The 26,582-nt window shown below is 33.0% G+C and overlaps 1 protein-coding gene and 1 long non-coding RNA gene across 3 annotated transcripts; both read right to left on the reverse strand.

Annotated features, from left to right (window-relative positions):
- Window positions 1-7,475: 7,475 nt before the first annotated feature.
- Window positions 7,476-8,110, reverse strand: LOC135266984 (uncharacterized). The gene is made up of 2 exons (XR_010335210.1): window positions 7,769-8,110; window positions 7,476-7,721 (listed from the first exon to the last, which is right to left on the reverse strand). It is a non-coding gene; the product is annotated as an uncharacterized LOC135266984 (long non-coding RNA).
- Window positions 8,111-8,612: 502 nt separating this feature from the next.
- LOC662262 (GAS2-like protein pickled eggs) lies at window positions 8,613-24,959 on the reverse strand. Of its 2 annotated transcripts, none has more exons than XM_968373.5 (7): window positions 24,819-24,959; window positions 24,544-24,765; window positions 18,198-18,511; window positions 15,827-16,034; window positions 10,436-10,543; window positions 9,761-10,385; window positions 8,613-9,713 (listed from the first exon to the last, which is right to left on the reverse strand). In XM_968373.5, exons 2-7 carry the CDS (start codon window positions 24,715-24,717, stop codon window positions 9,196-9,198), a joined length of 1,947 nt encoding a protein of 648 aa, XP_973466.1. In that variant the 5' UTR covers window positions 24,718-24,765; window positions 24,819-24,959; the 3' UTR covers window positions 8,613-9,195. The 2 variants fall into 2 exon arrangements, with proteins under 2 accessions (XP_973466.1, XP_008194703.1); XM_008196481.3 differs by having other exon boundaries at window positions 24,544-24,760; window positions 24,819-24,957.
- Between the last annotated feature and the right edge of the window lie 1,623 nt (window positions 24,960-26,582).

The raw sequence follows: 26,582 nt of genomic DNA on the forward strand, positions 1-26,582 counted from the left end.
GCCCGAAAGTCGTTCAAAGACGCCCAAGTGACGGATTTGCTTCATTTTGCCGGTGGTCAAGTATTGCAAGTTAATTTACACCTAAACCGTTGCAGATAGAAACATAATGTCTCGAACTTTTTTGCAGAAAATTTAATTCTCTACAACTTTGTTCTTTACGCTTTTTTTGTATCTTGAACCATATTCGCAGCGTTCGCAAAAATATAAGGTGGAACGCAAATTGATTATTCAAGCGATAATTTTTTGCGCATCGTCGCATATTTATCAAAACGCTGGTAATACGGTTGAAGATACAAAAAAAGTCTTAGGAACAAAGTTGTAGAGAATTAAATTTCCTATAAAAAAGTCTGCGACACCATAGCTTTATCTTCAAAGGTTTGGGTATAAATTAATTTTTCGTTACTTGACCACCAGTAAAGTGAAACGAATCCGTCTCTTGAACGTCTTTGAACGTCTTTCGGGCCTAAACTACTGATGGTAGAGATACAGTGTCGCGGACTTTTTTAAAGAAAATTTAATTCTCTACAACTTTCTTTCTAACATTTTTCTTATATCATTAACCGTATTCGCAACGTCTTGAAAAATACGGAACGAAGCGCAAATTTTAAATATTTTTTTCTGAATATGTTAGTCGTCAGTTTTAATTAAGAGTGAAAAGTTCAGCATTTCTTCATTTTTTATTAAAAAAAAATAATTTAAAATGATTTGGCTCGAAACGCCCGTACTATTTTTTTTTTGGGGTCAGAAAATCCTATGATTTCGTATCTCGGTTCCTAAGTTATAGTCCTCCGTAGTCCGGATGTTGTCAGAGACAGGGAATAAAATTGTTTGTTCAAGTTTTCACTTGTTATAACATTTCTCTTTCAAAATAAATATGAATTATACACTTTGTACTTTGCATTTTGTCGTTTGTTTTTCGCAATTATGCAAATATTAACACAAAATTGCCAAAAATGACACCATTGTGTTAAAGTAGAAGTCACCGCAGCCTAAACAAATAGAAAAAATAGATTGAAAATTGCAAATAATTATAAAACATGGCATTTCCACTTGAAAAAAATCATTAGATTCGAGCTGAAAAAAATTGCCTGATTTGAATTACATTTTCATTGATAAACTGATTTATAATCGCAGTCGTAGTTCTTATCACTGACAGTATTATGTCACGCATCTGATAACAGTAAATAAATATTTTCCCCAAGCCGTAATTGCCCAAAAAAAACAAATTTTTCAAAAACGCACTTTGCGGTTTTTTAGTACCGGAAACTGTCTCATTCCTCCCGCGTATAAACAAAAGTCTCATCTCCTGGAAGCCTACTCTCGTCAATTGTTTTATTGCCATTATTACGTACAAAATGACAAACGACTCAAACATCTGCCTCCTGAAACATTTTCCCGTAACGTAAATTTTTAACGACGGGAAATTTTATTTGTGGATGATCGTCTTATTATTATTATTGTTTCGAAAGCAATCACTTTCTTTCTATAAAACCGCCGCGTAAAAATAACATGGATTAAATTATTATTGCGATATTTTGATAAAACTCGAAAATTTCGGAATTCAAATTGAAAGACAATAATTGGGTAACGGTTCGGGTAATGAAAGCAACACATGACAAAAGTTTGAAATGGAAATTAAGCGAGGTCAAAAGTTTTATAAATACCGAATTGTTTTTAAAAATAAACCAAAGAAAATAAAAATAGTGCTTCAATATCGGACAACAAAGCGAGGAAAATGTGTGATTGTGGGAAAATTGGCAAATTATGATTTCGCAAGTAACGTTTGAAATGAGTTTTAATCAATAGAAGTTTCATCAGACTCTTCTATCGCTAATTACTACACTAGGCTGTTGTATTTTAATCACTTCTAGTTTCCTCGTATCAATTTTTTGCCCAAAAATACTATTAATAATTACATTTTTTTAACAACTGGACTTTGATTTTCGATAGTATGATTCAGTTGGGTCAAGCAGAAGTGCTTTCCAGACGGAATTTACACGAACCAGACAGAACTGCTTTCTACATAACCAATTATGTTAATTTTTTGGCGATAATTTTGTGTTTGATTAATTCTTCAACTTCAATTTACAACGTTAAAATAAATAAAAGCATTTGGTAAACACTTAAAAAACATTTAAAAAGTTAACAAAATATGCTAAGGGCTTTATTTTTCAATTAAAAAAAAATAAACAGTATGTTTTGTTGTTGTTCGTTTAACAAAAAAATAATTCTAGTTTTAATAATATTTTTCTTCGCCAAATGTTAATAACAATAAAAGTTGCAACATGTGCCATGATGACGACTGCAGAATTATTGCAAGTAATTCCTTTAATTTTTTTGGAACAAAATTGTATTTTTTCAATTAAGACTTTTATCGCCTAATGAATTATTGAGACATCCTTTAATCACATTAATTTAAAAAAAAGATTGCACGAACATGTCATTATCTAACATTTTTCAATATCTCCACTTTTTGCTTATACCGCAATTCCAGTTCTTGCATCAGAATTTTCGTGGTCCAGACCTGAATTCGCCAAAAATCCTCCAGGAAATTGAGCGCACGTTTATCACATCTAATTCGTTATCAAATCGCACGAGCGCTCTGAAAAAACGCCTCGAATTTGCGTCCATTTCGCGGGTCACAGCCTTATCATGCGTGTCCGACATGCAAAATTCAATTTTCGCGCCAAAAACGCGAAAATCGAGCACAAATCCAGTTGACCCAAAACTTGCATCATGGGGTCAAGTTGGCTGATAAGATAGGATTCTCCGTTTTACAAATCGTATTACGAATTAATTTTAATTAAGTCTGGTGATAACTTCATTAATGAACGTCTTACTATAATTGTGTAGTAAATTTATTTATTTATATTCGCCGGTCAGAGCGATTTTCATTGCTCATTTCCGGCGTGTGCATCCGATGCGAAAGGCGCTCTCACAAAAAGGAAATAACGAAACGAACAACAAATTGCTTGTTTTCTTTTGATGAAAAATCCATTTCGCTTGCATTACGCGAGCAAAACGCTGCGAAAAATTCCACTTTAAAGCAGGAGCGTGACAATGTGACAGAAATGACCTTGGAATTTTTATATAATTGAAATGGAATCTACACTCATTAATAGAAAAAATCGTAAAGACGCAATTATCAAATGCAAATTTGACCACGATTTATAATAACCACAACTGATTAATAATTTTTAATTATTATTATTACCGACATTACAGGTGCCAATTCAATAATCTTGTTTTTGGGTTGGCACCCCTAGTTCCTTTGCCTTCTCAGACAACGCCGTTTTTTCCCAAGTTTTTCCAAGTGAAAAGTGCAATTTTTGGCCGATTTTCGCCCCAATTCCGTGCGTGTTTTACAAATCAACGGTCCCGGGACCGATTTGGGTGAAAATTCGGCCGGAATTTTGCGATAAATCCGAATTAATTGACTTTGTGATAAATTTTCGTGAGGTCAGTGAACGCGCAATACCGGTGGTGCGAATTACAGTTTTTGCGAAAATTTGATTGACACTTCATTGACATGTGTTCTAATTTTTTATCTAAATGTAACGGGTTTTGGACAAAATGACGATTGTCGGGTGATTTTGTGTTTATTTCCGAGTCATTCAACCTTTTGTGGGCTTGGAGCGGTTTCGGAGCTTTTTGCGAAAACTGATCAAATTTTGCGCCAAAATTCACTCAAAATCAGGATTAAAAGAGGTAAGTGCTAGTTTATAAGTTGTTTCGTATCGGTTTTTGCTTGGATTTTACTTTTAAAACACAATGTTAATGCGTTGGAGTTATGCAACCGGCCATACGATGGAATTAAAATATACAGAGTGGATCATAAAACTTCGCCATGATACGTCCCAAGCATTTTTCGCAGATTTCTTGTGTTTATCTTATTATGACGTGTTTCTTCATCTAATTACTTCAACAACGTGTTGATAGTTTTTGTCAGTTTTTCATAAAACTGCGTACTTGCTGTTTCAAAACTATAAAAATTACAACGTCGCATTTTCTCTCAAATTAGTTGTTGTAAATTATTCATGCACAAGAAAATAATAACTAATCCAATTTATAGTTTCAACGAGAGATCTCATCATATCTTATTGAAAAATGTCATTTTTATAGTTTTTATAGATAGCTGATAGAATCTTCAAATTTTGATGCGCAAAATGCGAATCCGTCGTAAGATCAGTTGTTATAAATTTAAAACTGGAGTAAAATAATTGCTCAAGAGCGAATATTTATAACATTCGAAGGTCGCAAGTTCATAAGCACACAGTCAGTGACATTGCTGTCAACCTGAAGAAAACAAATGTGACGCATTATGCAAACATCATCCGACAAAATTTTGTTTACTTTCGCATTACAATAAAAGAATTTGATAAATTTTTCGTGACGTTCGACACTGAAATAATTCATTTCTTTATCTTGTTATTACGACGATGACAATGATTATGGGATTTCAAAATTGCGAACCACTACCTAGCCCAAGACGACGAAAATTTCTTGTTTGAACCGGTTAATCGATGATAAAACGTTTGTTTAAAACTATATAGTTTAGTTGCCACTAAAGAGACTTTGATCTTTGGATTTGGTCCAGCAAATGCGAGACAATTAAGTTTTTACAAAAGGCGTAAATAAATAACAATATTGACACTCACTGAACTTGACATGATTTTCCAATCGGAGGCGAATTAGTTAATTGGGGCCGCCAGCTAGTAATTTAGAGATAATCGCATCGACATGCGCCCGGTTTCCCCTAATAATAACATTTTTTTAAACGTGTTTAAATGACACGTGATTGGGGGTTTCGGGGGCAAAGTCCACTTTTTTGGTTTTATTTGTTGCTTAAATGAGAAGGAACCGCAGACCACTTGTGGAGCAGTGATAACCTCTGGCCTGCTCCACCTAAAAATGGTCCAAAACTTGGAAACATTCGAGTGATGTAATGATGAGAAAAGAAAGTTATTTGTGCAAATAACACAAATAATCAACAAGGTTTATTGTGATAATTCTTCGTTCAAACACAGTTAGGTACTGTTATGTCTCTTGTGATTAGTTAATTATGTTTGTTTATCTCGTTTATAAATAACGTTTTTGAGTTAGGAGTTATCTATTTTTTTTTTAATTAAATGAGATGGCCGTGAAGAAGAAAAGTCAAATAACTTTGACCAGACTAGATTAAAGCCAGAAAAATAAGGAACTCGAGAAAGTTTTATTTGATTCGATTTCTCAGTATACTTTTGTTGTATAAAATATTTTGACTTAATTTATTACATACGTATTTCTCCAATTAAATTAATTGGACGAAACTGTTCCTAATCATACTTACATGTGACATAAAACGTCATTTCTTGTTTTATAAAAGTATGGCATATACAGGGTGAGTCTACGATTTTTTATATTTTTTCTAATAAGTTTGTGATTCACGTAAGATGACCAGCCTTACTAGAAGAACAAAACGCCACACAAAATACACGTAGAGTGTTTTTTTCGTTGCATTTTATTTTTGTAAGTTTGTGCAAGATATGTTTTTTTATTTAGTAAACATTAGTGAATTTTTCGTAAAGTTATTTTATTGGCTACGTAAATTATTTGAAAAAAAAATTATTGTGTAGAATTGTGTCATTTGGGTCGCTATCTAGTATCTAATTTAAATATTTGCTTGTATTAATATAATAGTGCAGTCTGGTGTAACAAAAGTGAATTAGTTTGTTTGCCAACATAATAATAAATAATATTTGCATAAAAAATAGAATAAATAAGATACGTACAGGGTGACCCAAGGATGTGTCATCGGTCTATAACTTTTTTGCTATTTGAAATATTGCCATGCTGTATTTATTATCCGATAGATTGATTTAAAGTCCACAAAATAAAAATATTTTTATTTTACACAGGGTGTTATATACAGGGTGGTGAACCAAGTTATATTTTTTTAATGGAACACCTTTTATATTGTGCATAATTAGTTTCTACGTGAAAAAATAATAAAACTTTGTATAAACTCTTATAGGTCTATCTCGTACCGTTTCGGAATTATTTAACTTTTAGTTATAAAAAGAAAAATTTTGAAAAATTACTGCAAAGTCGCCTATGAATATTTTCCGACAAATTTGCACTAGAAAAGCCTAGAAATACCTGTAGTTTAAGCAAATAGTCGACTTTTACTTGAAATACGCAGATAATGTACAGAGTGTTCCAAAACGCAAGAAGTTGAAAAACTCATTTTTGTCAAATGGAACACTATATATTTTTGAAGTGTTCAAAAAAATTTCTTTTTTTATTTATTTTATTATTAATTCTTGATGAGTAAATTCATTTATGTATCAAGTAATAATTAGATTACTAACGTTTTTTTGCCACAAAAAATAAATTACCATGTGACTTATCAGATTCTAGGCTAACAGATTTTCTTGTAACTTTGGTTCACCACTGTATACAACACCCTGTGTATGATAAAAACATTTATAGTTTGTGGACTTTTAGTAAATCTATGGGATAATAAAAACGTCATAGCAATAATTCAAACAGCAAAAAAGTTATAGAGCGATTTATACACTCTTGGGTCACCCTTATGTGGAAAAAAATAAAGAAAGACTTGTTTTAAAGTAAACAGCTTAAATAAATTTAACGTTATATTATTATAAGTTAAAACGTCTTTGATCCGACAACAAACTGTTGAATAAAAAATAGTAAATATCGTTGATTTTGCGTAATTTATTTGAAATGAAAATAAGAGTGATTTTTTTTTATTTCTGCATCGAATGTGTCAATTTGCATAACATATTTTCCTCCCGATTTTCCCGTAACGAACTCGCTATAAATTATTCCATCCCTCGCCGAATTTTCGTTACCTTCCGTGTTAATTACCAGCGAAAGGTCGGTTTTTCTTTAATTCGTTTGAAAAATTTCAATACCGTCAAAGAAAACTCGATTAAAACCCGAATTAATCCTTTTCACCGATCTTGATTAAAAAACTTCGTCTCGTTATACTAAAATTTCGTCGCCTCCTGTACAGAAAAAAAAAAATTAAAACGCTCCTTATAATCGAATCAGTGGCACAAAGTGCCCGAAATAATTGATTTTCGAAGAATAGAAGGAACATTTCAATCGTGTTAAAGCTCGCTGCTTCCTTTTGTGGCCTTTTGACGGCGCTTTTATATCGTTTACTATGCATAATGTGTCGTAAAGGTGAGCTGGATTAAGTAAAATGGGGAAACGCGAGTGTGTTGATATTTTCCTTATGTAAAATTCATGCGACGTATTAAATTGCCTGATGGATACACACGCCTTTGATCTGCGGCCAATTCTCTAGTGGTTGGCAAGAATGGAAAAGGACGAGTACGGACCTGAATTGATCAGGGCGACATCTGCTCAAAAGTCAAAAATTCAATCGGCTTGAGTGCTGCAAGCGTTAAAGGCGGTTCATTGCAGCACTAAATGTTTATCACTGTTTTGTGAAAAAAAAAATAATAAAAATTAAAACATTAATTTATTTTTAAAAGTAGAATAGTTGGTTATTTTATTACTCTAACAATGTATTTTGACGTAAAATTTGTGTTTCCTTTTGCAACAAAAAAGTCCAGTGTTATTCTTATTCATGGCACAAGAAGCGCAAATGCAGGAATTACTTGGGTATTGAGGGATGTAAGAACAGTGGATTTGTGTGTTTGAAAAGGGACACAAAATTGTAAATTGGACACAATATCGTACCCAAATCACTAAAAATCGGGATTATTATAAGAAAAATTTCTAAAATAAATCTTACATAAGAAAACTGCCACAAGGTAGAGAAGTATACTCCAGTAAAGAGCGTCTGAAAGAACAGTATTATACACGCAGAGATTTGTCATTTTGACATAAAGTGTTCAAATATTAATGAATATGAATTTTAAAACGATTTCGCGTTGTATTATTAAAAAAATTCAGATCTGAATGAATAGGGATATTGAACAAACGTTTAATTTTTTTTATATACAGGGTGAGTCAATAATGTTTTTTTGTGACATGACTTAAGATGCAACCAAAAATACTAATTGCACTTCCCACTTGGATATTTTGTTTGATTTTTAAAAACATTTTTTATCTCTTAAATAATAATAGTCCATAATGAGATTTTAGAAAAATGTCAAAACTGACTTGACAATACTCAAAACAATGTAATCGTGGATTAATTTTGAATTTTTTTAAGGATTACCGATATGGTCAACTGGAATCAGTATTATTGGTTGCATAACTATACAAATTAAAGAAACGTACTATTGACTCACTCTGTATATTATATTTTTTCCAAGTGGTTGCAGAATATATTCATTTGTAATACTTTGATGCTATTTACTATTTAAATAACGAATAAAATCTTACTAATCACAAAATCTCCAGGATTGTAGAATTGTTGGTTGCATGCATAATTGTCTATAATTTTAGTTAAATTTATTTTTTAATTTTTTATCTTCGTAAAGAATCCAATTAAAAATACTAAAATAATGTTTTTTTATCTCAAGTCATGTTTGGTTGTATTGTTGGTTGCCTATGCCATTAAAAAAAGTTGGCAGAAATGATAAATTTGCATTTTCTTCAATCGTTTAGGGGGGAAAAATAAAGCCGTTAAATCAAAGTCTATAATTTATTTTGGTATATGGGTACAAAATGGGTTTAATGTAATATTATTTGTTGTTTTTTTATTAAAATATTTTTTTATTTAGTGTATATGTCGGGGAGGAGATAAAGTCGAATAAATTAAAATCTACGATTTATTGCCTTAGAAAAGCATACAATGGTATGAAATAGGGTTTCTACTTGTGTGAACCGAGATTCTAAAATCTGAATTATCATAAAATTAGTTATTTTTTTTTTAATTAAAAACGTATAATAGAAAATATCAAATGTTAATGGTTGTTTTATACAAAATTAAGTATAAATTAATATAATTAGACCTATAAGTTGCCAGTAGCATGTTAAAAGTTGCACTAAATCCATTATTAGTGTTATACAGGGTGTTTAAATATAATCTAAACTGGTGGTATCCTCTCAAAACTAACCGTTCAAATCGAAAAAAATTGAGCATTTTTTCTCGTAACAACATGATAAAAATTTGAAAAATCATCACATCAAATTAGCACCAAAAACAAAACGGTCGAAACAGGGACTCTACTCTAACCGTCGTAAAAAAATACCCTAGAAAATCCCCCAAGTCTACAAAACGGGGGCGGGGATCCTAGATAGGTTATTATCAGGCCGTGAGTCCTTCCTCGGACTCCTGTAGGACATCCTTTCGCTGCCGCCTCTCACAAACCGCCCCTCGTCCTTGAAATCAAAAGTGTACTGTTTTAGCAGTTCTTGGACTTGTTGGGCCATTAAAGCTTCATCATCGATTTGCGTTACTGTATTTATCAAAACTTCTTTAAGCCCGCCTTTGGTCGGCGATGTGCTTGCCGACGAATGGCGACGTTCGCTCCGCCTCGAGGGGGCGTGTCTTTGCAGGGGCGGACTGAAAGTCTCGATTTGAAGGGTGGGACGTGCCTGTTTCTGACGGCCGTTCCACGTACCGTGGATTTTCTTGGGGGAGGATTTAGGGGTGGAGCGATCAACACTAGGCTCGCGCGATTTGGGGAGGGGCTTGGGCGTGGCCTCCTCGTAGATTCGCTGCGAGTAGGAGGTTTTACGCAAACCGACGTCGTTTGTGTCGTCAATACTGTCAATATGATGCTCTCCTAGAAAAACAATTATTGGGGAATTTTTTTATTTTATGTTTTGTTACCGTTATAATCTGCATCATCGACTGAGTCTTGACTGAGGCGTTTTTTGGTTTTGTCCTGAATTGCGCCCAAACTTCGGTAACCTTCGTCCGAAACTTCGGACGTCGTATCACTTTGATCTTCATTTATTTGGATCGAAGTTTCGGATTTAAGCCGATTTTCAATGGGGACTTGTATCAAGGCGACGTGATTTTTGTGTTTTGGTGACGTTGTGGGCGTGGCTTTAGTTTTAAGCGTGGCGTGGTGTGACGATGTGTAGTTGGGGGTGGGGCTTCTGGATCTAGTGGGAGGTACTAAAGATTTGCGCGGTAGGTTTGGACTAACTGATCGTCTGTCGTTCAAATAAGACGGTGAACGTGACCGGGACCGGTTCAGTGAGTTCATTGGTGGGCCTAGAGTTGAGGCGGAGCTGGAGGTGTGGCTTGGAGTTGCAATTGTCGGGATTGGCGCACGGTCGTAGTAAACGTGTGAACCGTGTAAGTCTGGGGCACCTGGTTTATTGACCAGACGGGCGCCTTGGGTTGTTCTGTGTTGCGAGCGACAACGACATGGGTCGTGTTTGTCCAAATAATGGGACAGAGTGTCCCATCCACCGCCAACTCGGACCATTACGTGGTTTCGAAGTATCTGCATTTTTTTCGTTTATTTTTTTTGTGAGGTTAAATTTGGGGACTTACCCTCACGAAAATTAATACTTTGGTGTCGCCGATTCGGTATTTGCCTTCGGAGACACGGATCATGGGGAATTGGGTTGGACAAGTGCACTTTGCGACCAAGTCGCGGACCTGGAACAAAGAACAATTCAAATATGTATGTAGGGTCGTGAATACAATTTCTAACGAGTGAGTAAGCGGTTGCAAAATAGAGATTCTCGCTGATTTCGCGAAAAAATGCTTGTTAAATTTTTGACTTGTCCCTAATTGCGCATTAGGTAATAAAAATAAATCGCCGGAGATAAGAATGTACAGGAATTTCCAATGATTTTGATCATTTTTTCTTAATTGAAAGTTTTTTTAAAATAAAAGGTAAGTCTACGGAGGACTATAACTTAGGAGACGAAACGTGGTACAAAATCGTACTCAAAAAATATAGTTCCAGCTTCGGCGTCACATCGTTTTAAATTAATTTAAATTCAACCAATTCACTAAATACTTGGAAAAAAGCAGAAATGTTCAGCTTTATACTCTTAACAAACTGACAAAAACTGCCAACTAAAATTTTCATAAGAAAAATCAGAAAAAAAATATTTAAAATTTGCGCTTCGCCTCGTATTTTTCAAGACGCTGCGAATACGGTTAAAGATACAAGAAAAATGTTAAGAAGAAAGTTGCAGAGAATTAAATTTCCTTTAAAAAAGTCCGCGAGACCATATCTTTATCTTCAACGGTTTAGGCCCTAAAGACGTTCAAAGACGCTCAAGCGTGTATTCGTTTCATTTTACCAGTGGTCAAGTAAGGGAAACTAAGTTTACACCTAAACTGTAGAAGATAGAAGTATGGTGTCGCGGACTTTTTTGTAGGAAATTTAATTCTCTACAACTTTGTTCCTTACAGTTTTTTTGTATCTTCAACCGTATTCCTAGCGTTTTGATAAATATGTGACGATGCACAAAAAATTATCGCTTAGAATTATTATTTGCGTTCCATCTTATATTTTTGCGAACGCTGCGAATACGACTGAAGATACAAAAAAAGTATAAAGAACAAAGTTGTAGAGAATTAAATTTTCTACAAAAAAGTCCGCGACACCATATTTCTATCATCAAGGGTTTAGGTGTAAATTAACTTGGAATACATGACCACCGGCAAAATGAAGCATATCCGTCGCTTGAGCACTTTTGAACGACTTTGGGGCCTAAATGGTTGAAGATAGAGATATGGTCTCGCGGACTTTTTTGTAGGAAATTTAATTCTCTACAACTTTGTTCCTTACAGTTTTTTTGTATCTTCAACCGTATTCCCAGCGTTTTGATAAATATGTGACGATGCACAAAAAATAATCCCTTAGAATTATTATTTGCGTTCCATCTTATATTTTTGCGAACGCTGCGAATACGGTTGAAGATACAAAAAAAGTGTAAGGAACAAAGTTGTAGAGAATTAAATTTTCTACAAAAAAGTCCGCGACACCATATTTCTATCATCAAGGGTTTAGGTGTAAATTAACTTGCAATACTTGACCACCGGCAAAATGAAGCATATCCGTCGCTTGAGCACTTTTGAACGACTTTGGGGCCTAAATGGTTGAAGATAGAGATATGGTCTCGCGGACTTTTTTGTAGGAAATTTAATTCTCTACAACTTTGTTCCTTACAGTTTTTTTGTATCTTCAACCGTATTCCCAGCGTTTTGATAAATATGAGACGGTGCACAAAAAATTATCGCTTAGAATTATTATTTGCGTTCCACCTTATATTTTTGCGAACACTGCGAATACGGTTGAAGATACAAAAAAAGTGTAAGGAACAAAGTTGTAGAGAATTAAATTTTCTACAAAAAAGTCCGCGACACCATATTTCTATCATCAAGGGTTTAGGTGTAAATTAACTTGCAATACTTGACCACCGGCAAAATGAAACAAATCCGTCACTTGAGCGTTTTTGAACCTTTGGGGCCTAAATGGTTGAAGATAGAGATATGGTCTCGCGGACTTTTTTGTAGGAAATTTAATTCTCTACAACTTTGTTCCTTACAGTTTTTTTGTATCTTCAACCGTATTCCCAGCGTTTTGAAAAATATGGGGCGAGTGCAAACTGGTAAAAGTTTGAAATTTTTTTAAACATACTTTACGATAAAATTTTTGCATTTTGTTTATGTCCTTCTATTGAGAATTTTATGCTCCATCTGCCTGTATTTTTTTGTTAGCCTTGTGCTAACCGTTATACAAATACAACGATTTTTTTTCTGAAAACTTGACGGTAATGGACAAGTGCACTCTGGCGACTTTAGCGGTAACGTTTCATTTGTACGTCGTTTCGTATCCTAACCTTTAGATCTCCGTAGTCTGCACGTAAACACTTGATCTCTGATTTGAACTAATCTTTATGAGTTTTCGTTAATCACGAATTCTAAGAAAAGATAAACACCATCTTTGTGTGCTTTTGACAGCTTCGAAAACGCGTTGAGCTCGTGGTTCTTGAACCCATCTCATTACCATCCCGCTAATGAGTCTCCCAAATCAGCGGCGGCGCCCCAAAAAAACCAACAACGATTGCATCACGGTGGCCTTTTCTCACGCATTTTTCATTGCTTCTTAGCCCATTCATCAACATACATAGAAAGTCACAATCGACTAAGCAAGCCACCATTCAATTGTCTCGACTTAAACAATAGCCTAACTGTTCCTCGTTATGACTTATTAGTCGGTAGGTTCTGGAATCGACACACGAAAGTGAAACTTCCAATCAATTTAATTGATTTCGTCGCTCGCGATTTTTTCCGCCATCGGTTATTCAAGTGGTAAATTTTGGATTGTATTTAAATGCGGCGCTAATGCAACTTTCCCGACGAGGAAATGGGAAAAAATACGCAAATTAAGTGGAGGAAAGTGAAGATTATTGCTCAATTATTATTGGACGGAGAAACAATGTCGCTTTCATAACTTGGCTCAAACATTTGGGCATTTTTCAGTAACGGACGAGAAAGTAAATTCTAATGATTTTTTTTCTCAAGTGAGGTAAAGTGTTTGTTTTGAAAGTTGTGGCCAAACCTCATCAATTATCGCGTCATGGCTGGAAGCAATTTTCTATAAAATCAATAATCGATCGTAAAAATGCACAAATTGACTCCTACGTAACGCTGTTTCTCAAATTTTCATAAGAAATTATTTAATGTTATAACTAGGCCTTAATTTATCTAATCTGATTGTGTTTTTAACTGTTTTTTAGCAAGTTTCATAAAATTTGAATTTGAAGTGTCCGAACATCGGTCACTTGATGTGTTTACAATTATTAAAAACTGATTAAAATCGTGCATTATTCCAATATTCGTTATTTTTATTGATCGATTGATTTCTATCTTTTTTTTTGTTTTATGGTTTTAATTGTAAATATCCACTTATGCCAAGTGGGTTATTTATTTTATTTTTAAGTTTGATTTCGAGATAATCCTTTCTTTGATTAATCTGTTTTTTTCTGCAATTCATTCCTTATGATAAAATTTACGTAAATTTGTGAACGACATTGACACGATTTAGAAAAATTGAGATAAGAGCCACTTTATTATTCACTGGACTCGATATTAATTCTCTAGCATTGCCAACCACTTTAAAAATCCAGCGAAAACTTTTTTACTTCGAAAATTTTTGCTAATTGGATTATGGAGATTGAATAAAATAAATAATCCCTTTCTCAAAATTATAATTAATTAATTCATCTCGTTGACAAAATGATTAATTAAATTTCAGCTTTGTCGTCAATCTATTAATCCCACGTCTAATCCGCAGAATTTTAATTACGTTCGACCGGAAATTAGCAATCGTATTAAATACAGCGCTTACTGAATATGAAATTATCGCCGATTACTTGTACTTAAATTAAATTAAATATTATTTACAAGAGTGAAACATTTATTCAACTAGAACCGGTGCAAGGCACTCTAATGTCATTATTTAGCCGGCGATCTACATTAGTTTCAATGACTTCTTTTTATGCAATTCAATTGAGGATGAGAGACAGACACATTCCTGTGTGTGTACGCATCAAGTGCGCCTCGTTTGGGCGCCTGACGTCACGTAATTAATTAATTAATCGAATGAATCAAAACGAAATTAATTTACTTGAGTTAGAAGAAAATAGATGAGTCAGTCGGAAATATCATCTAGTCACTGTCGTTTCCCTTTCTGTTATCACTATTTACATCGATAACGGTAGAATTTCCATTTCCCGCTATGAATAATTGCGAATTCTTGTCGGAAAAGCCAGTCGAAGGTAATCAGATCAAGCCCAGCTGTGGCTGCCTACACGCCCGCTTGATTTTTCGCGTTCCCGTACCCAGCCGTCTAGATTGTGCAGGAATCCTGCATATGCGTTTCGAAACAATATTGCATTTGCACACCGGGATATGCATTTAATAAATTAAACTCGCTTTCACTCCGATCGTGCACATCGTTATTATTATTTTATTAAACGAATTTTCCAACGAAAGTGGCCTTGAGATGATGGAGAAAAAATATATGCAATGTGTAGGTGAAATTATTATTATCATTGAAAGTAACAAGGTGGTGACCACAGATTTTAACTTAAACGTCCAACTAGAAGAATTTCTGCGTGGGTCTTGACCACGCCAACCAACAATGACAGAACCTGTCGAAAGCGAATTAAATCGAAGCGATTTTGTCTCAAACTTGGGACGATTTATCAAAGTTTGACAGGAGATTTCAATATTTGAGATAATGCGCTTACGTAGGAGCGGCGTACATGACTTGGAAAACGTAGAGGATAATTAATAAAACACATTTTATCGCGAGCACTTGAACCTTTTGTATTATTTACTGGCTTTTCTCTCTTTCAATTTTCAGAGAGTCCACAAAAAAACATATATTTTTTGTTTTTATTGTGTACAGTCACCATCATAAAGAATGTCACCCCTATAAACACAGTCACCATCGTAAAGAATGTCACCCCTATAAACAATAAACATTTTTTGGCCGGTTTCATCGGCTTAATTACTTAACTTGCAATTTCTGTGGGTGTTTTGTTAGGCGGTTTTTTGCGTAATTTACCAGCGCCGATATCGTATCAATAAATTAGCGAATTTATCAAATATTTGCGTGGTAATTAGCACACTCGAGTCGTGTTATTGTTAACGTAATAGTCAATATTTCCCGAAGGCTGTTCACGACACCAGCCCATAATTTACCACCGTAATTAGTCAAAAGACTAGCCGGAAGTGCATCGCAAGATAAGCCGTCCCCGTTGGAGGAGATACGGGGTCAATAGCGCATCTAACCTAACCTCATTAACCGATAGAGAAGAAAAGTCCATTTTTTCCGCCGTCGGCTGTACAATTGTGTAATTGCGGCGGTTCCGGGTGTCGCGACGTCGCTTATCGATCGACTGTAAAACTTACCATTTCGTCGAGACTTTTCAAGTCGTTGGTGACGATTTGTGGCACAGGACCGTAAATTAACATTGTTTCTTCCTCCATATCGCTGTCGTCGTCGTCGTCGAAGCTGTTCTGGTCGTGGAGGCCGTTGTTGAGTTTTTTCTGGTCGGCGGCGATCTCGCGGTCGATTTGGCGCTCCATTTGCACCAACATGGGGGCCAACATGCCGAACCTGATCAAAAACAAAGATTTTTTGCTGGCAAATTTCATTCATCTACAATTTTGACTTTTTCAATAATAATAATTAATAATTTACTAGTTTCGAGCATACGATCATTTCTTATATTTATGTACAGTCACCCAAAATGAAAATGACCACCATAAACTATTAAGATAGGTAAAGATTTGTCAAAAAACGTCTAAAATCCACAAAAATAAGTCAGTTTAGTTAATTTTTGTGCGAAGTTGCATCAAAAATAAATAAATAAAAACAAACTTTTGTTGTTAAAAATAGTGTTACCCTTATCTTTTCAAGCCTCCTATGTGAAAAATCATTAAATTAGATCAAAATCAATTGAAATTTAGCTTATTTTGCTAGATTTAGCTGGTTTTTGAAGAATAAATTAATCGTGCAAAAAATTTTGGTCAAAAATATTGTTTAACTAATTTTTTTGAGATTTTGCTAGAGAAGACCGAAAAAACATTAAGCCTAATCACTACATAATTCTTGTTTTTAGCTCATTTTCCACTCAAAAAACTATTTATTTCCCAAAAATTTGTTAAAAGTAAGCCGTAAAATTACCAAAATAGACCGAAAATGGTATTATTTTTGTCTTTTTCAAGAGATTCAGCACATTTTTTGAGGTCAATTAAATTTTTCGAATAAAAAAAAATAAAAACACTAACGGAAAATTTACGAAATTTGGTTCAAATTGACGTTATTTTAGCTTCTTTCAAGATATTTAGTGCGTTTATTTCACTATTTTCACTTGCTTTTATTACCTCGTATTATTATTTTTTCGAAAATAAGCCGAAAAACTATAACGTTTGGACGAAGAATGTGTTTATTTTTATATTTTTTAAGCAAGGAAACACGTATTTGAAGTTATATTTTCCATTTCTGGTAAAAAACACAGTGAAAAAATCACCAAAATTAGTCTAAAATTTTTTTTTCTTTTTCCGAATGTTTTGTGAAGTTTTACATGAGTCAAGTAAATGCATTATCTTTCATGATTTTGTAAAAAACAAATAAAAATTTCACAAAGTTAGACGTTTTTGTGATAAAAACAGTTATTTTTTTAATTTTATGGACTTTTTATAAATATATTATATCAAAATTAATGTTATTTCTGCTTTTCTTGAGTATTTAAGCACGTTTTAGAGCTAAAAATCAGGGTTTTTTCCCTAAAATTATCTTATTTTTGCCTTTTTTTGGTACATTTTTCTGCCAGAAACGCAATTATTTTACAAAATTTCACCTAATTATAATGGTTTTATTTTAGCCAAATTCGAGTTTTTGCATTAAAAACAGTTTTTTTAAATTTTATGGACTTTTTATAAGTAGGTATAAATTTGTCAAAATTAATGTTATGACTGCTTTTTTTGAACACGTTTTAGAGCTAAAAAATCAGAAAAAAAAAGAAAAACCACCAATTTAAATCTAAAATTATTTTATTTTTGCCTTTTTTTTTGGTACATTATTCTGCCAGAAACGCAATTATTTTGCAAAATTTCACTCAATTATATTAAATTACGCGTTATTTTAGACAAATTCGAGTCTTCTTGAAATAAATTATGTTGAATATTTTTTTTTTTGAGTGTTTTAATTCGGTTTACAGCCAGAAAAGCCATTATCTCTCACTATTCTGTAAAAAATGAACCAAGATTTTACAAATTTAAACCGAAAATTTCGGCGTTGTCCAAGTTTTTAAACACGTTTTTGAGATAAAAACAGTTTTTGGTCAAAATTAATGTTATTTCGGCCTTTCTAAAAAAAATCACTAATCCAAAATTATCAGATTTTTGCCTTTTTTGAGCACGTTTTTGAGACAGAAACGCAAAATTTACCAAAAACTGGATGAAAAATCACCGAATTAGACGAAATTGATGTTATCTTATCTTCTATGGACTCGGCATTTTCATTTTGGGTGACTGTACCTATTGCATAAAATTCTCCGGAAAAATTTCCCTGTTTCAAAACCATATCTTCTTCCATGTAATTGATGTGTTTTTTTTTTTAAATGACAAAAAGTTACAATCAAGATACCAGTCGGAGATACGATATATATACTTGTTGTTAGTAGATAATTAAATTATAAATGTCTAATCCGTTAAGTGATGGTGTCAGCTCTTGTTTTGACATGAAAATCTGCGATAACATCATCATAGAACTTACTTTGCGGCCTCCCTTCCCACTTCCAAAAGACACAAAATGACGTGTTTTTCATTCTTCCTCAAAATCAAGTCGTCTGATTCAAACAGCAAGCACTCTAAGATCTGCAGCGAGTTCCTGCACCATCTAATAAAATTCGAAACGTTGTCTCTGGCGAAGAAAGTTTGCGGCTTGGCCGTCGTGAAGTACTTGACTTCCGGAATGTTTACTAGTTTTTGTGCATGTGCCAAATTGCCAGTCACCGATTTTGTCATGATTTTCTTCGACTGTTTTTTTTCAACATATTCGGCCGCTTGATGCCTGACGGCATTGGCGTGCTGTAAAAAAATAATTTTCTATACTACATATTGTCAAAAAACCATGGACGTAACATTGCTCCCGTTAGAGAAGACGACAAGTGTGGTGTCAAGGTGGCCCCTTATAAGGAAACGATCGAGTGAAAGTGGCAACACTGGTCCATGGCCACCGCATCCCTTGATTTTCGCGCCAAAAACGTGCTAAACCTTGCCTTTGCGTGCGTGAGTCAAAGAGAAAAATCGCGCTCAATAACACGCACTTATAAGGATAATAATAACAAAAGGACACTTCGATTTATTTGTGACAGCGGCAGCAACAACAACAACGGCGCCAGCTTGATTTTTTACTTCCCTATATGGGTTAGGTTGGCCAACCTTGGCTGCGATTTATGTATCGATTCTTTGAGGTCGATTGATACTCAATGTCATGGACCTGGACGCTGACTCATTATTACCTCCCCTCGAGCGCCATTACTCGATTTGGCAACGTCGACTGCCTCCCCTCGAGACGCCATTTTCGCGATAAAATTGCTAATTTCTTGGCTTATTTTGATACGAACAGGTGCAGTGGCTCCTCGACAAACGAGTTTCGTGATGTTTGGATCAAAACGAGTTGTGTGCGATGATGATGTTGAGGTTTTTCGAAATTTGGAAAAATTTGCATCGACTTATAGCATAGCACGCTATTGCGAAAATAACGTGACGGTGGTTTTATTGTTTCGCGATAAATAAAGCCGTAAAGCTGATGCAAGACGGTTTATTGCCGATAGAATAAGTAATAAATGGTGTTACAAAAGACTGTAAACAGATTAAAAGAGTAAAAATATAAAATACAGTTGTTTCAACCGATTCGGCTTCTGAAGGAAAAAATGCGAAAATAATCGATAACTTTCTGGCTTTGCCAATAGCAATAGGTTTGCCGAGGTTTTACGTAAATTTCCCCAAAAAAAATGTATTTTCGATTTCTATATTTTTTGACGCTTAAATATTTACATTTTGTTTTTTTTGTCCTTTTTTAAATTTTGATTTAAAAAAAAATAGTATATACCTAGACGTTTTTTTTAATCAAGTGATCAGATTTTTAGTTTTTGTCGTATTTTTTTACTTATTAAGTTTTTAGTTTTAATAAATTTTTCGGAGTTTCAATCCATTTAAAAGAAAATTCATGAAATACTATCTTTGAAAAAAGTCAGAGACAATGTAATATTATAGAAAAAAATATAAAAATGGCTACCTTTTTTGAAAGACAAAAACTTTTTAAATGAATACAGTGATTATTTAAAAAAAAAATTAACCAAAATTTCCCAAGTTAAACCGAAAATTATATGAATTCTGCATTTTTTGTCTTTTTGAACACGTTTTTGAGATAAACAAGCTTTGTTTTTGGAAAAAAATCGCTAAAAAATAGGTTATTTCAACCAACTGATCAGATTTTTAGTTTTCGTCGTTTTTTTATTTCTTAAGGTCTTAATTATTTAATTTTTTAAAAGTTTTAATTCATTTAAAGGAAAATTTACGAAATAATGTCTTTGAAAAAAGTCAGAGACAATGTAATATTATAGAAAAAAATATAAAAATGGCTACCTTTTTTGTAGACAAAAACTTTTTAAATGAATACAGTGATTATTTAAAAAAAAAATTAACCAAAATTTCCCAAGTTAAACCGAAAATTATATGAATTCTGCATTTTTTGTCTTTTTGAACACGTTTTTGAGATAAACAAGCTTTGTTTTTGGAAAAAAATCGCTAAAAAATAGGTTATTTCAACCAACTGATCAGATTTTTAGTTTTCGTCGTTTTTTTATTTCTTAAGGTCTTAATTATTTAATTTTTTAGAAGTTTTAATTCATTTAAAGGAAAATTTACGAAATAATGTCTTTGAAAAAAGTCAGAGACAATGTAATATTATAGAAAAAAATATAAAAATGGCTACCTTTTTTGTAAGACAAAAACTTTTTAAATGAATACAGTGATTATTTAAAAAAAAAATTAACCAAAATTTCCCAAGTTAAACCGAAAATTATATGAATTCTGCATTTTTTGTCTTTTTGAACACGTTTTTGAGATAAACAAGCTTTGTTTTTGGAAAAAAAGCCGCTGAAAATTAGACTTTTTCAACCAGTTGATCAGATTTTTAGTTTTCGAAGTAAATACAGAGTTATTATTTTAAAAAAACTAACCGAAATTTCGCCAATTTAAACCGAAAATTGTATGAATTCTGCATTTTTTGGCTTTTTAAACACGTTTTTGAGATAAACAAGCTTTGTTTTTGGAAAAAAATCGCTAAAAAATAGGTTATTTCAACCAACTGATCAGATTTTTAGTTTTCGTCGTTTTTTTATTTCTTAAGGTCTTAATTATTTAGTTTTTTAGAAGTTTTAATTCATTTAAAAGAAAATTTACGAAATAATGTCTTTGAAAAAAGTCAGAGACAACGTAATATTACAGAAAAAAATGTAAAAATTGTTACGTTTTTTGAAAAATAAAAACTTTTTAAATGAATACAGAGTGATTATTAAAAAAAAAACTAACCGAAATTTCATCAAGTTAAACAGAAAATTGTATAAATTCTGCATTTTTTGAATTTTTAAACACGTTTTTCAGATAAACAAGGTTTGTTTTTGAAAAAAAAAACGCTGAAAATTGGATTATTTCAACCGATTGATCAGATTTTTCGTTTGCGACGTATTTTTTTTACTTCTTATGTTAATGTTATGTTAATGATTTTTTTTTCAAGTTTTTAGTAGTTTCAGTTCAAATTAAAGGATAAAGTAAATAAGATATTTTCATAAATTTTACGACAGATTAGGTTCGGAGTCAACTAATAATAATTTCCAAATTTCAAGCTTAATTAAAACCAGAATTTGGAAGAAATATGAGCATCTGAGTATTTGCTTGGCATTTAAATTGGTCAATAAAAATTAACTGTTAGTTTAATAACAAAATTTATGTTTTTAAAACTTTTCAGTGTATTGACCTTAAAATTGAAAAAAAATAACGAAAATGAAGACACCCAGATGTCTCATTTCGCCGGTAAAGTAGGGCATAAAAAAGTAAAACCCATGACGTAATATCTTTGTAATTCCTCATTGTTTCCATACGCGTGAGGCATAAAATTTGCGCTAATCTCCACGTAACCACAAAAATTTCGACAAGTCTCGAAAATCCATGACTTTTTTGCCAAATCGCAGTCACGTTGCTGCTTTCTATTGTTTGCACCAAATTTGCTCTCCATGGAAACGCTGGTCACGTGTTCGCCTCCCCTTGGCTGCCATTATGTGGTGGGGGTAGTGTCGCCGATGGGCTTTCTCGTTATGTTCTTTTGATCGGATCGGTTGGAAATTTGCGCCCGGGGCACCGCTCATAATAACTCCAATATAACATAATACAATTGGTTCAAACACCCACACTTTCTAAAGCCGATCTCTATTCCCACCGAGCGAGCGATTTTACAAAGAAAAACACATGTTTAGCATATGCTATCGCGTCGATAAATATGCAACAAGTGACCGGATACGATAATCCCGTTTCCTTCCTTCCAAATGCAAGCCGGAAGGAGGGGAATTTAGGGTCAAGATGGCCCTTTGCAGTCAAGGTCAGAGGAGTCAACGCCCGGATTTGCATACACAAAGACGCCATGCCATCATTATCATCGATTTCACATCGAGCCCGGCTGTCTAGATCGACATGGAAACGCAATTTAGCGATCAGCTGGTGGCCGCAGGCGACGCGATCCACTTTTGCGGGAAAATGGCGCCGTGAGGGGAGGCATCCCCGCGTCGCAATGGCGGCGAATGCAAATGCGACCTTGACGACGACATTCTGTTGTTTATTCGAGATGCGCGTGGGCTGGTTGAGTAACAACAAGATGCGAAAAATTCGAACGAAATCGAAATTTGAATGAGCGAGAGTAATAATAACATAACGGACGGTATTTCATTTTTTGCTGCCTTTGGCTGAGTCACACCAACTTGTCGCACCATTTTCGATAATTCGTAGGTTGGGATAAATGCGCAAATTATCGATTCGCGCTTGCATAAGGTGGAAATTTGTGGAAAGTTGAGAAAATGATTTAAAATGTCATCGGGAAAGGTCGTTGTAACCTTCTTTACTAGAAAGTTTAAGTCTCGCTAATTTTTCCAACTACTCGAAATTTCTTACCTTGACACTTATTTACTCAAATATTTGACGACAAAAGATAAATGTTAATTCCTACACTGTATCATTTCTGTTGGTATAACGACTTGTATAATGTTTTCCTAACAATGTCGCAACTTTTTAGGCAACTATTTAAGGAAGTTACAACCGTTTTAACAATATAAATCATCATTTCGAGATAATTGTGTAATATATTTTTACCGAACAATGCGATTAGGTGAGACTTTTTCCGGTTAATTTGGGAAATTGTGTGGGAAGAAGGAACTAGAAGACTAAATTAAAATAGAAACAAAGAGGGGTCATGAAACTAGCTTTGTTTGCTAAGTAAAGAGGAGGGTGACCGGAAAAGTGATAAAACGGAGGCACAGCCCACTTGACACACTTGGGTTTTTATGCACAAGGGCGGAAAATGCACCGTTACTTTCGCATTGTTTTCAAAATAGAAGTCAAAACTAAACTTAGACATTCGTATTTATTTTGTCGTTTTGTGGAAATTTTAATTGCCAATAAATTGCTGCTAATTATTGGTATTATATAATTACAATTATTAGAATTTAAAAATTGCGTAATTGGGTTCGATTTGTTCAAAACATTTGTTTCAAAACATAATTTTGCATTCTTAATTGCGGGATTAAAATTCAGTGTTGAAATTGGTTATTTTATTGGAAAAAGTAGATTTGTGTTCTGCTAATGATTGCGATTGTGAATTAGGTAGGATATAATCTTTAATTAAGATTTTACAAGTTTTTATTACACTGTCGAATTTGAAAAGTTGTCTTCATATTTAATTAAATTAGACGAAATTTAATTTAATTTATCCAAATTAGCGATAATTTTTAAATAAATAAAAGAGCACCTTCATACTAATTGATGAAATTGACGATAATTGATATGAATAAATTAATTGCTAAATTAATTAAAATTAAAAAAATTGATGAAATTATAATTAAATCAGCAATTACTAAAAATTAGTAACCATTTTACACCTCTTAGGAGTTAGTATTTTGCTTGATTTTCTCTAATTTTGACTAAATTATAGAATTAAATTAAAATTATTACTTAAGTTAGTAAATTGGTAATTGGAAATTTTTAATTTAAGTTTTCTAATTTTTAGAAGTTCAAATGTTTTAACCATAGATTAACCGTTAAAAAAAATTGGACCATATTTTTTATTTTTTTTTACTTTTTATTCTGGATTTCTTAGCCTCCCAAAAATATAGTTTAATTGTATTTCCTTGTAAGACACAATTACAAGCTTTAAAAGTAGTCTCCAAATTTAATTAAATTACTCGAAATTTCAACTAATTTACTCAAATTCTAATTAATTTTTAATTACTAAATCAAAGGCTAATAGAAATAAGACTTGATACAATAATTAATAATCAGTTCAGAAACGACTAAGTAAATTAGTAAAAGTGAATTAGTAAAAAATTAGCAATTTTTTGTAATTTTTTCCTTGGACTAAGTTAATTAAGTAAAATTTGTACTTAAATTAGAAAATGTTTTATTTGAAGTAATTACAAAATGGACGTAATTTTAAATTAATTTTAGTTAATTGTCCTAAAAATTAAAAATTACGTAGTTTTCTGTCTTGAACTTTTATAATGAAAGTACGTCATAAATTTTTTTAGCAACATTTAATTTTCCACAATTTTCCTCCAACACTGGAATATTTATGAGTCCATTATTCCATGTTGAACTTTTCTCTAATAGGCCACAACCAAATACATAATCATCCAATTATCTTGTTTTATCCAAACTCAAAACTCAATTACTTCGATCAAGGATAATCTTTAATTAAGTTTTTTTGCTTACAATTTTCTTAATATAGGTTTTTGAGGGCGCGAAATTCGAAATGTGGGCGGAGTTTGGTCACGTGGTAACTAAAAACTAACCTCACAAAGTACAACTCCCGTTTCCAACTTCTCCATGAAGTTGTCGACGTTGATTTCGAGTGATGGGTACATAGTTTGGAGCCATTCGGCTAAATCTTCCTTCATGGCCACTAGATACTCTTCACTAGACTTGAAGGGCCTGAAGGGCCGTGCTTCCAATAGTACTGAACTCATCTTGGGAGGCTTAGCGCATCACTGGTTGGAAGTTGGACGCAATCTACTCTTTATACAATGATTGATAAGATATGAAAAAATGGAGTTTTGATTAGAATTACCTATATATACAGTGTGCCCAAAAAAAAAAACCAAAATCACACACACCGAACGCACGATAATCGCGCAGCGAGCATTGCGGTAGCGTTCACCACGACGTTTCTAAGTCAACTGACTGTACATTCTAACTACTCATTTACAATATCGAGATCCACCACTACCATCAAGAATGGAACTTCGCTTCTTGTTAAATTATAATATGTTTGTTGTAAAATGTGACACATGAATCGTGGCAACTGTCATTCGCTGTGTGGTGTGGACACCCTTTCGGATCGAAGCCGGCGCATTAAGGGGTGGTTTTGGCGCAGGGGCGGCGCTTATGCACGGGCCGATGACTCGTCCTTTTACATTTCTTTTCGCATTTATTTTATTTGATTACTTTTGTGGCCGTGAACAATGCGGTACAGGTCGTTACCATATAAAGTAACATCCGGGGTACCGCAAGGTTCGCTTTTGGGACCATTGCTTTTTCAGAATGAGGGTTTGGAGTGGAAAGTTCAAGACAAGTGAAATAAATCAAAATACGCTTGTGATTTATGTTTTATTTTGCTACAACTTGTAATTAAGGAAAAAATGTGGCGTGTTGGTGGCGGTTTTGACGTAACGGGGTATGCAAATTTTTGTATAATTATTGACAACGTATATCTTGCAAACTTGACCCAGTTTACAGGTACATTAAGGCAATTTACTGATAAAAAATTGAAACTTTTTTAAATTTATTAATCAAAAACTAAAAATTAATGAAAAATATTTGGTACTGGGCTAAAAAGTAATAAGTATTAGATTTAAAAAATTGTAAAAATAATGCAAATGTTACGAAAAGTAGGCAAAATTAAATCAAATAAAATGAATATTATGACAAGATATAGAAATTTTCGCAATTTTCGTACTTACATACCCATAAGTTACACAAAGAATGAATAAAAATAGAAATTGTCCATTCTATTGTCAATTGTGGGATTTTGAAATTTATTATTTTTTGAAACAATATTTTGTAAAAGTGATAAGAATGAAATAAAAAATTGTCAAATTTCGTAATATTTATTCGTTAGTATTTGTTTGTTTAAATAAACGAAAAGTAAAAAAGTAAAAAATATATACACCAAAACAAATAAATGATAGAAAGATAAATAAAACTTGAAGAAATAGGACACGAAAAAATACGTCGTAAATCATAAGAGAAATCACAAAATAAAGTTTAAAGTAAATATGAACACAGTTGGTGAAAATTTTTAGTAAATAAAATGATAACAATTAACAAAGATAAAAACTAGAAATAAAGTTAAAGATGATGTCACGGAAACAAAAATGAAAAACAGATGATTGATTTATGGGTATCGTAGATTTGATTGGATTTAGCTTTTTGACAAGTCGTCTATAAATAGAAATTATAAAAAAGATAAAGGTATTTTCTTAAAACAACAATAAACAAAAATTTTTTAAAATATTTTGAAGTGATTTGTTTTTACGAAAAAAAAATTGCTGGAGTGTTGGAATTTGTGAGAAAATCTTGATTCTCTGTAGTGAGCAAACGGTGATTTGGTGACGAATCCAAGGACTTTACAATTTCATGAAATAATTCAGGAAAAAAATTATTTCAAGTAGGTACACACACCAAAGCAAATAATTAAAAAATGAGCACAACGAAATCGTAAAATAAACATTGCTTCAAAATTATGAAACTTCGATGGTTTTATTAGTTTATTAATTATTTAATCAGCTCAGTTTTAAAATTAATGACTTCTCTCTTATTTAAAAAATTTCGA

This window comes from Tribolium castaneum, chromosome 8 (genome assembly GCF_031307605.1).
Source record: "Tribolium castaneum strain GA2 chromosome 8, icTriCast1.1, whole genome shotgun sequence".
Taxonomy (NCBI): domain Eukaryota; kingdom Metazoa; phylum Arthropoda; class Insecta; order Coleoptera; family Tenebrionidae; genus Tribolium; species Tribolium castaneum.

Bases quoted from the DNA above. Each gene is read 5' to 3' on its own strand.
- LOC662262 (XM_968373.5), bottom strand. From the start codon at position 24,717: ATGAGTTCAGTACTATTGGAAGCACGGCCCTTCAGGCCCTTCAAGTCT. The intron at 16,035-18,197 runs GTAAGTTCTATG...GTTTTTGATCAG, and splicing joins GTGGGAAGGGAGGCCGCAAA to GTTCGGCATGTTGGCCCCCA. The intron at 10,544-15,826 runs GTAAGTTTTACA...TCTTTGTTCCAG, and splicing joins TGAAAAGTCTCGACGAAATG to GTCCGCGACTTGGTCGCAAA.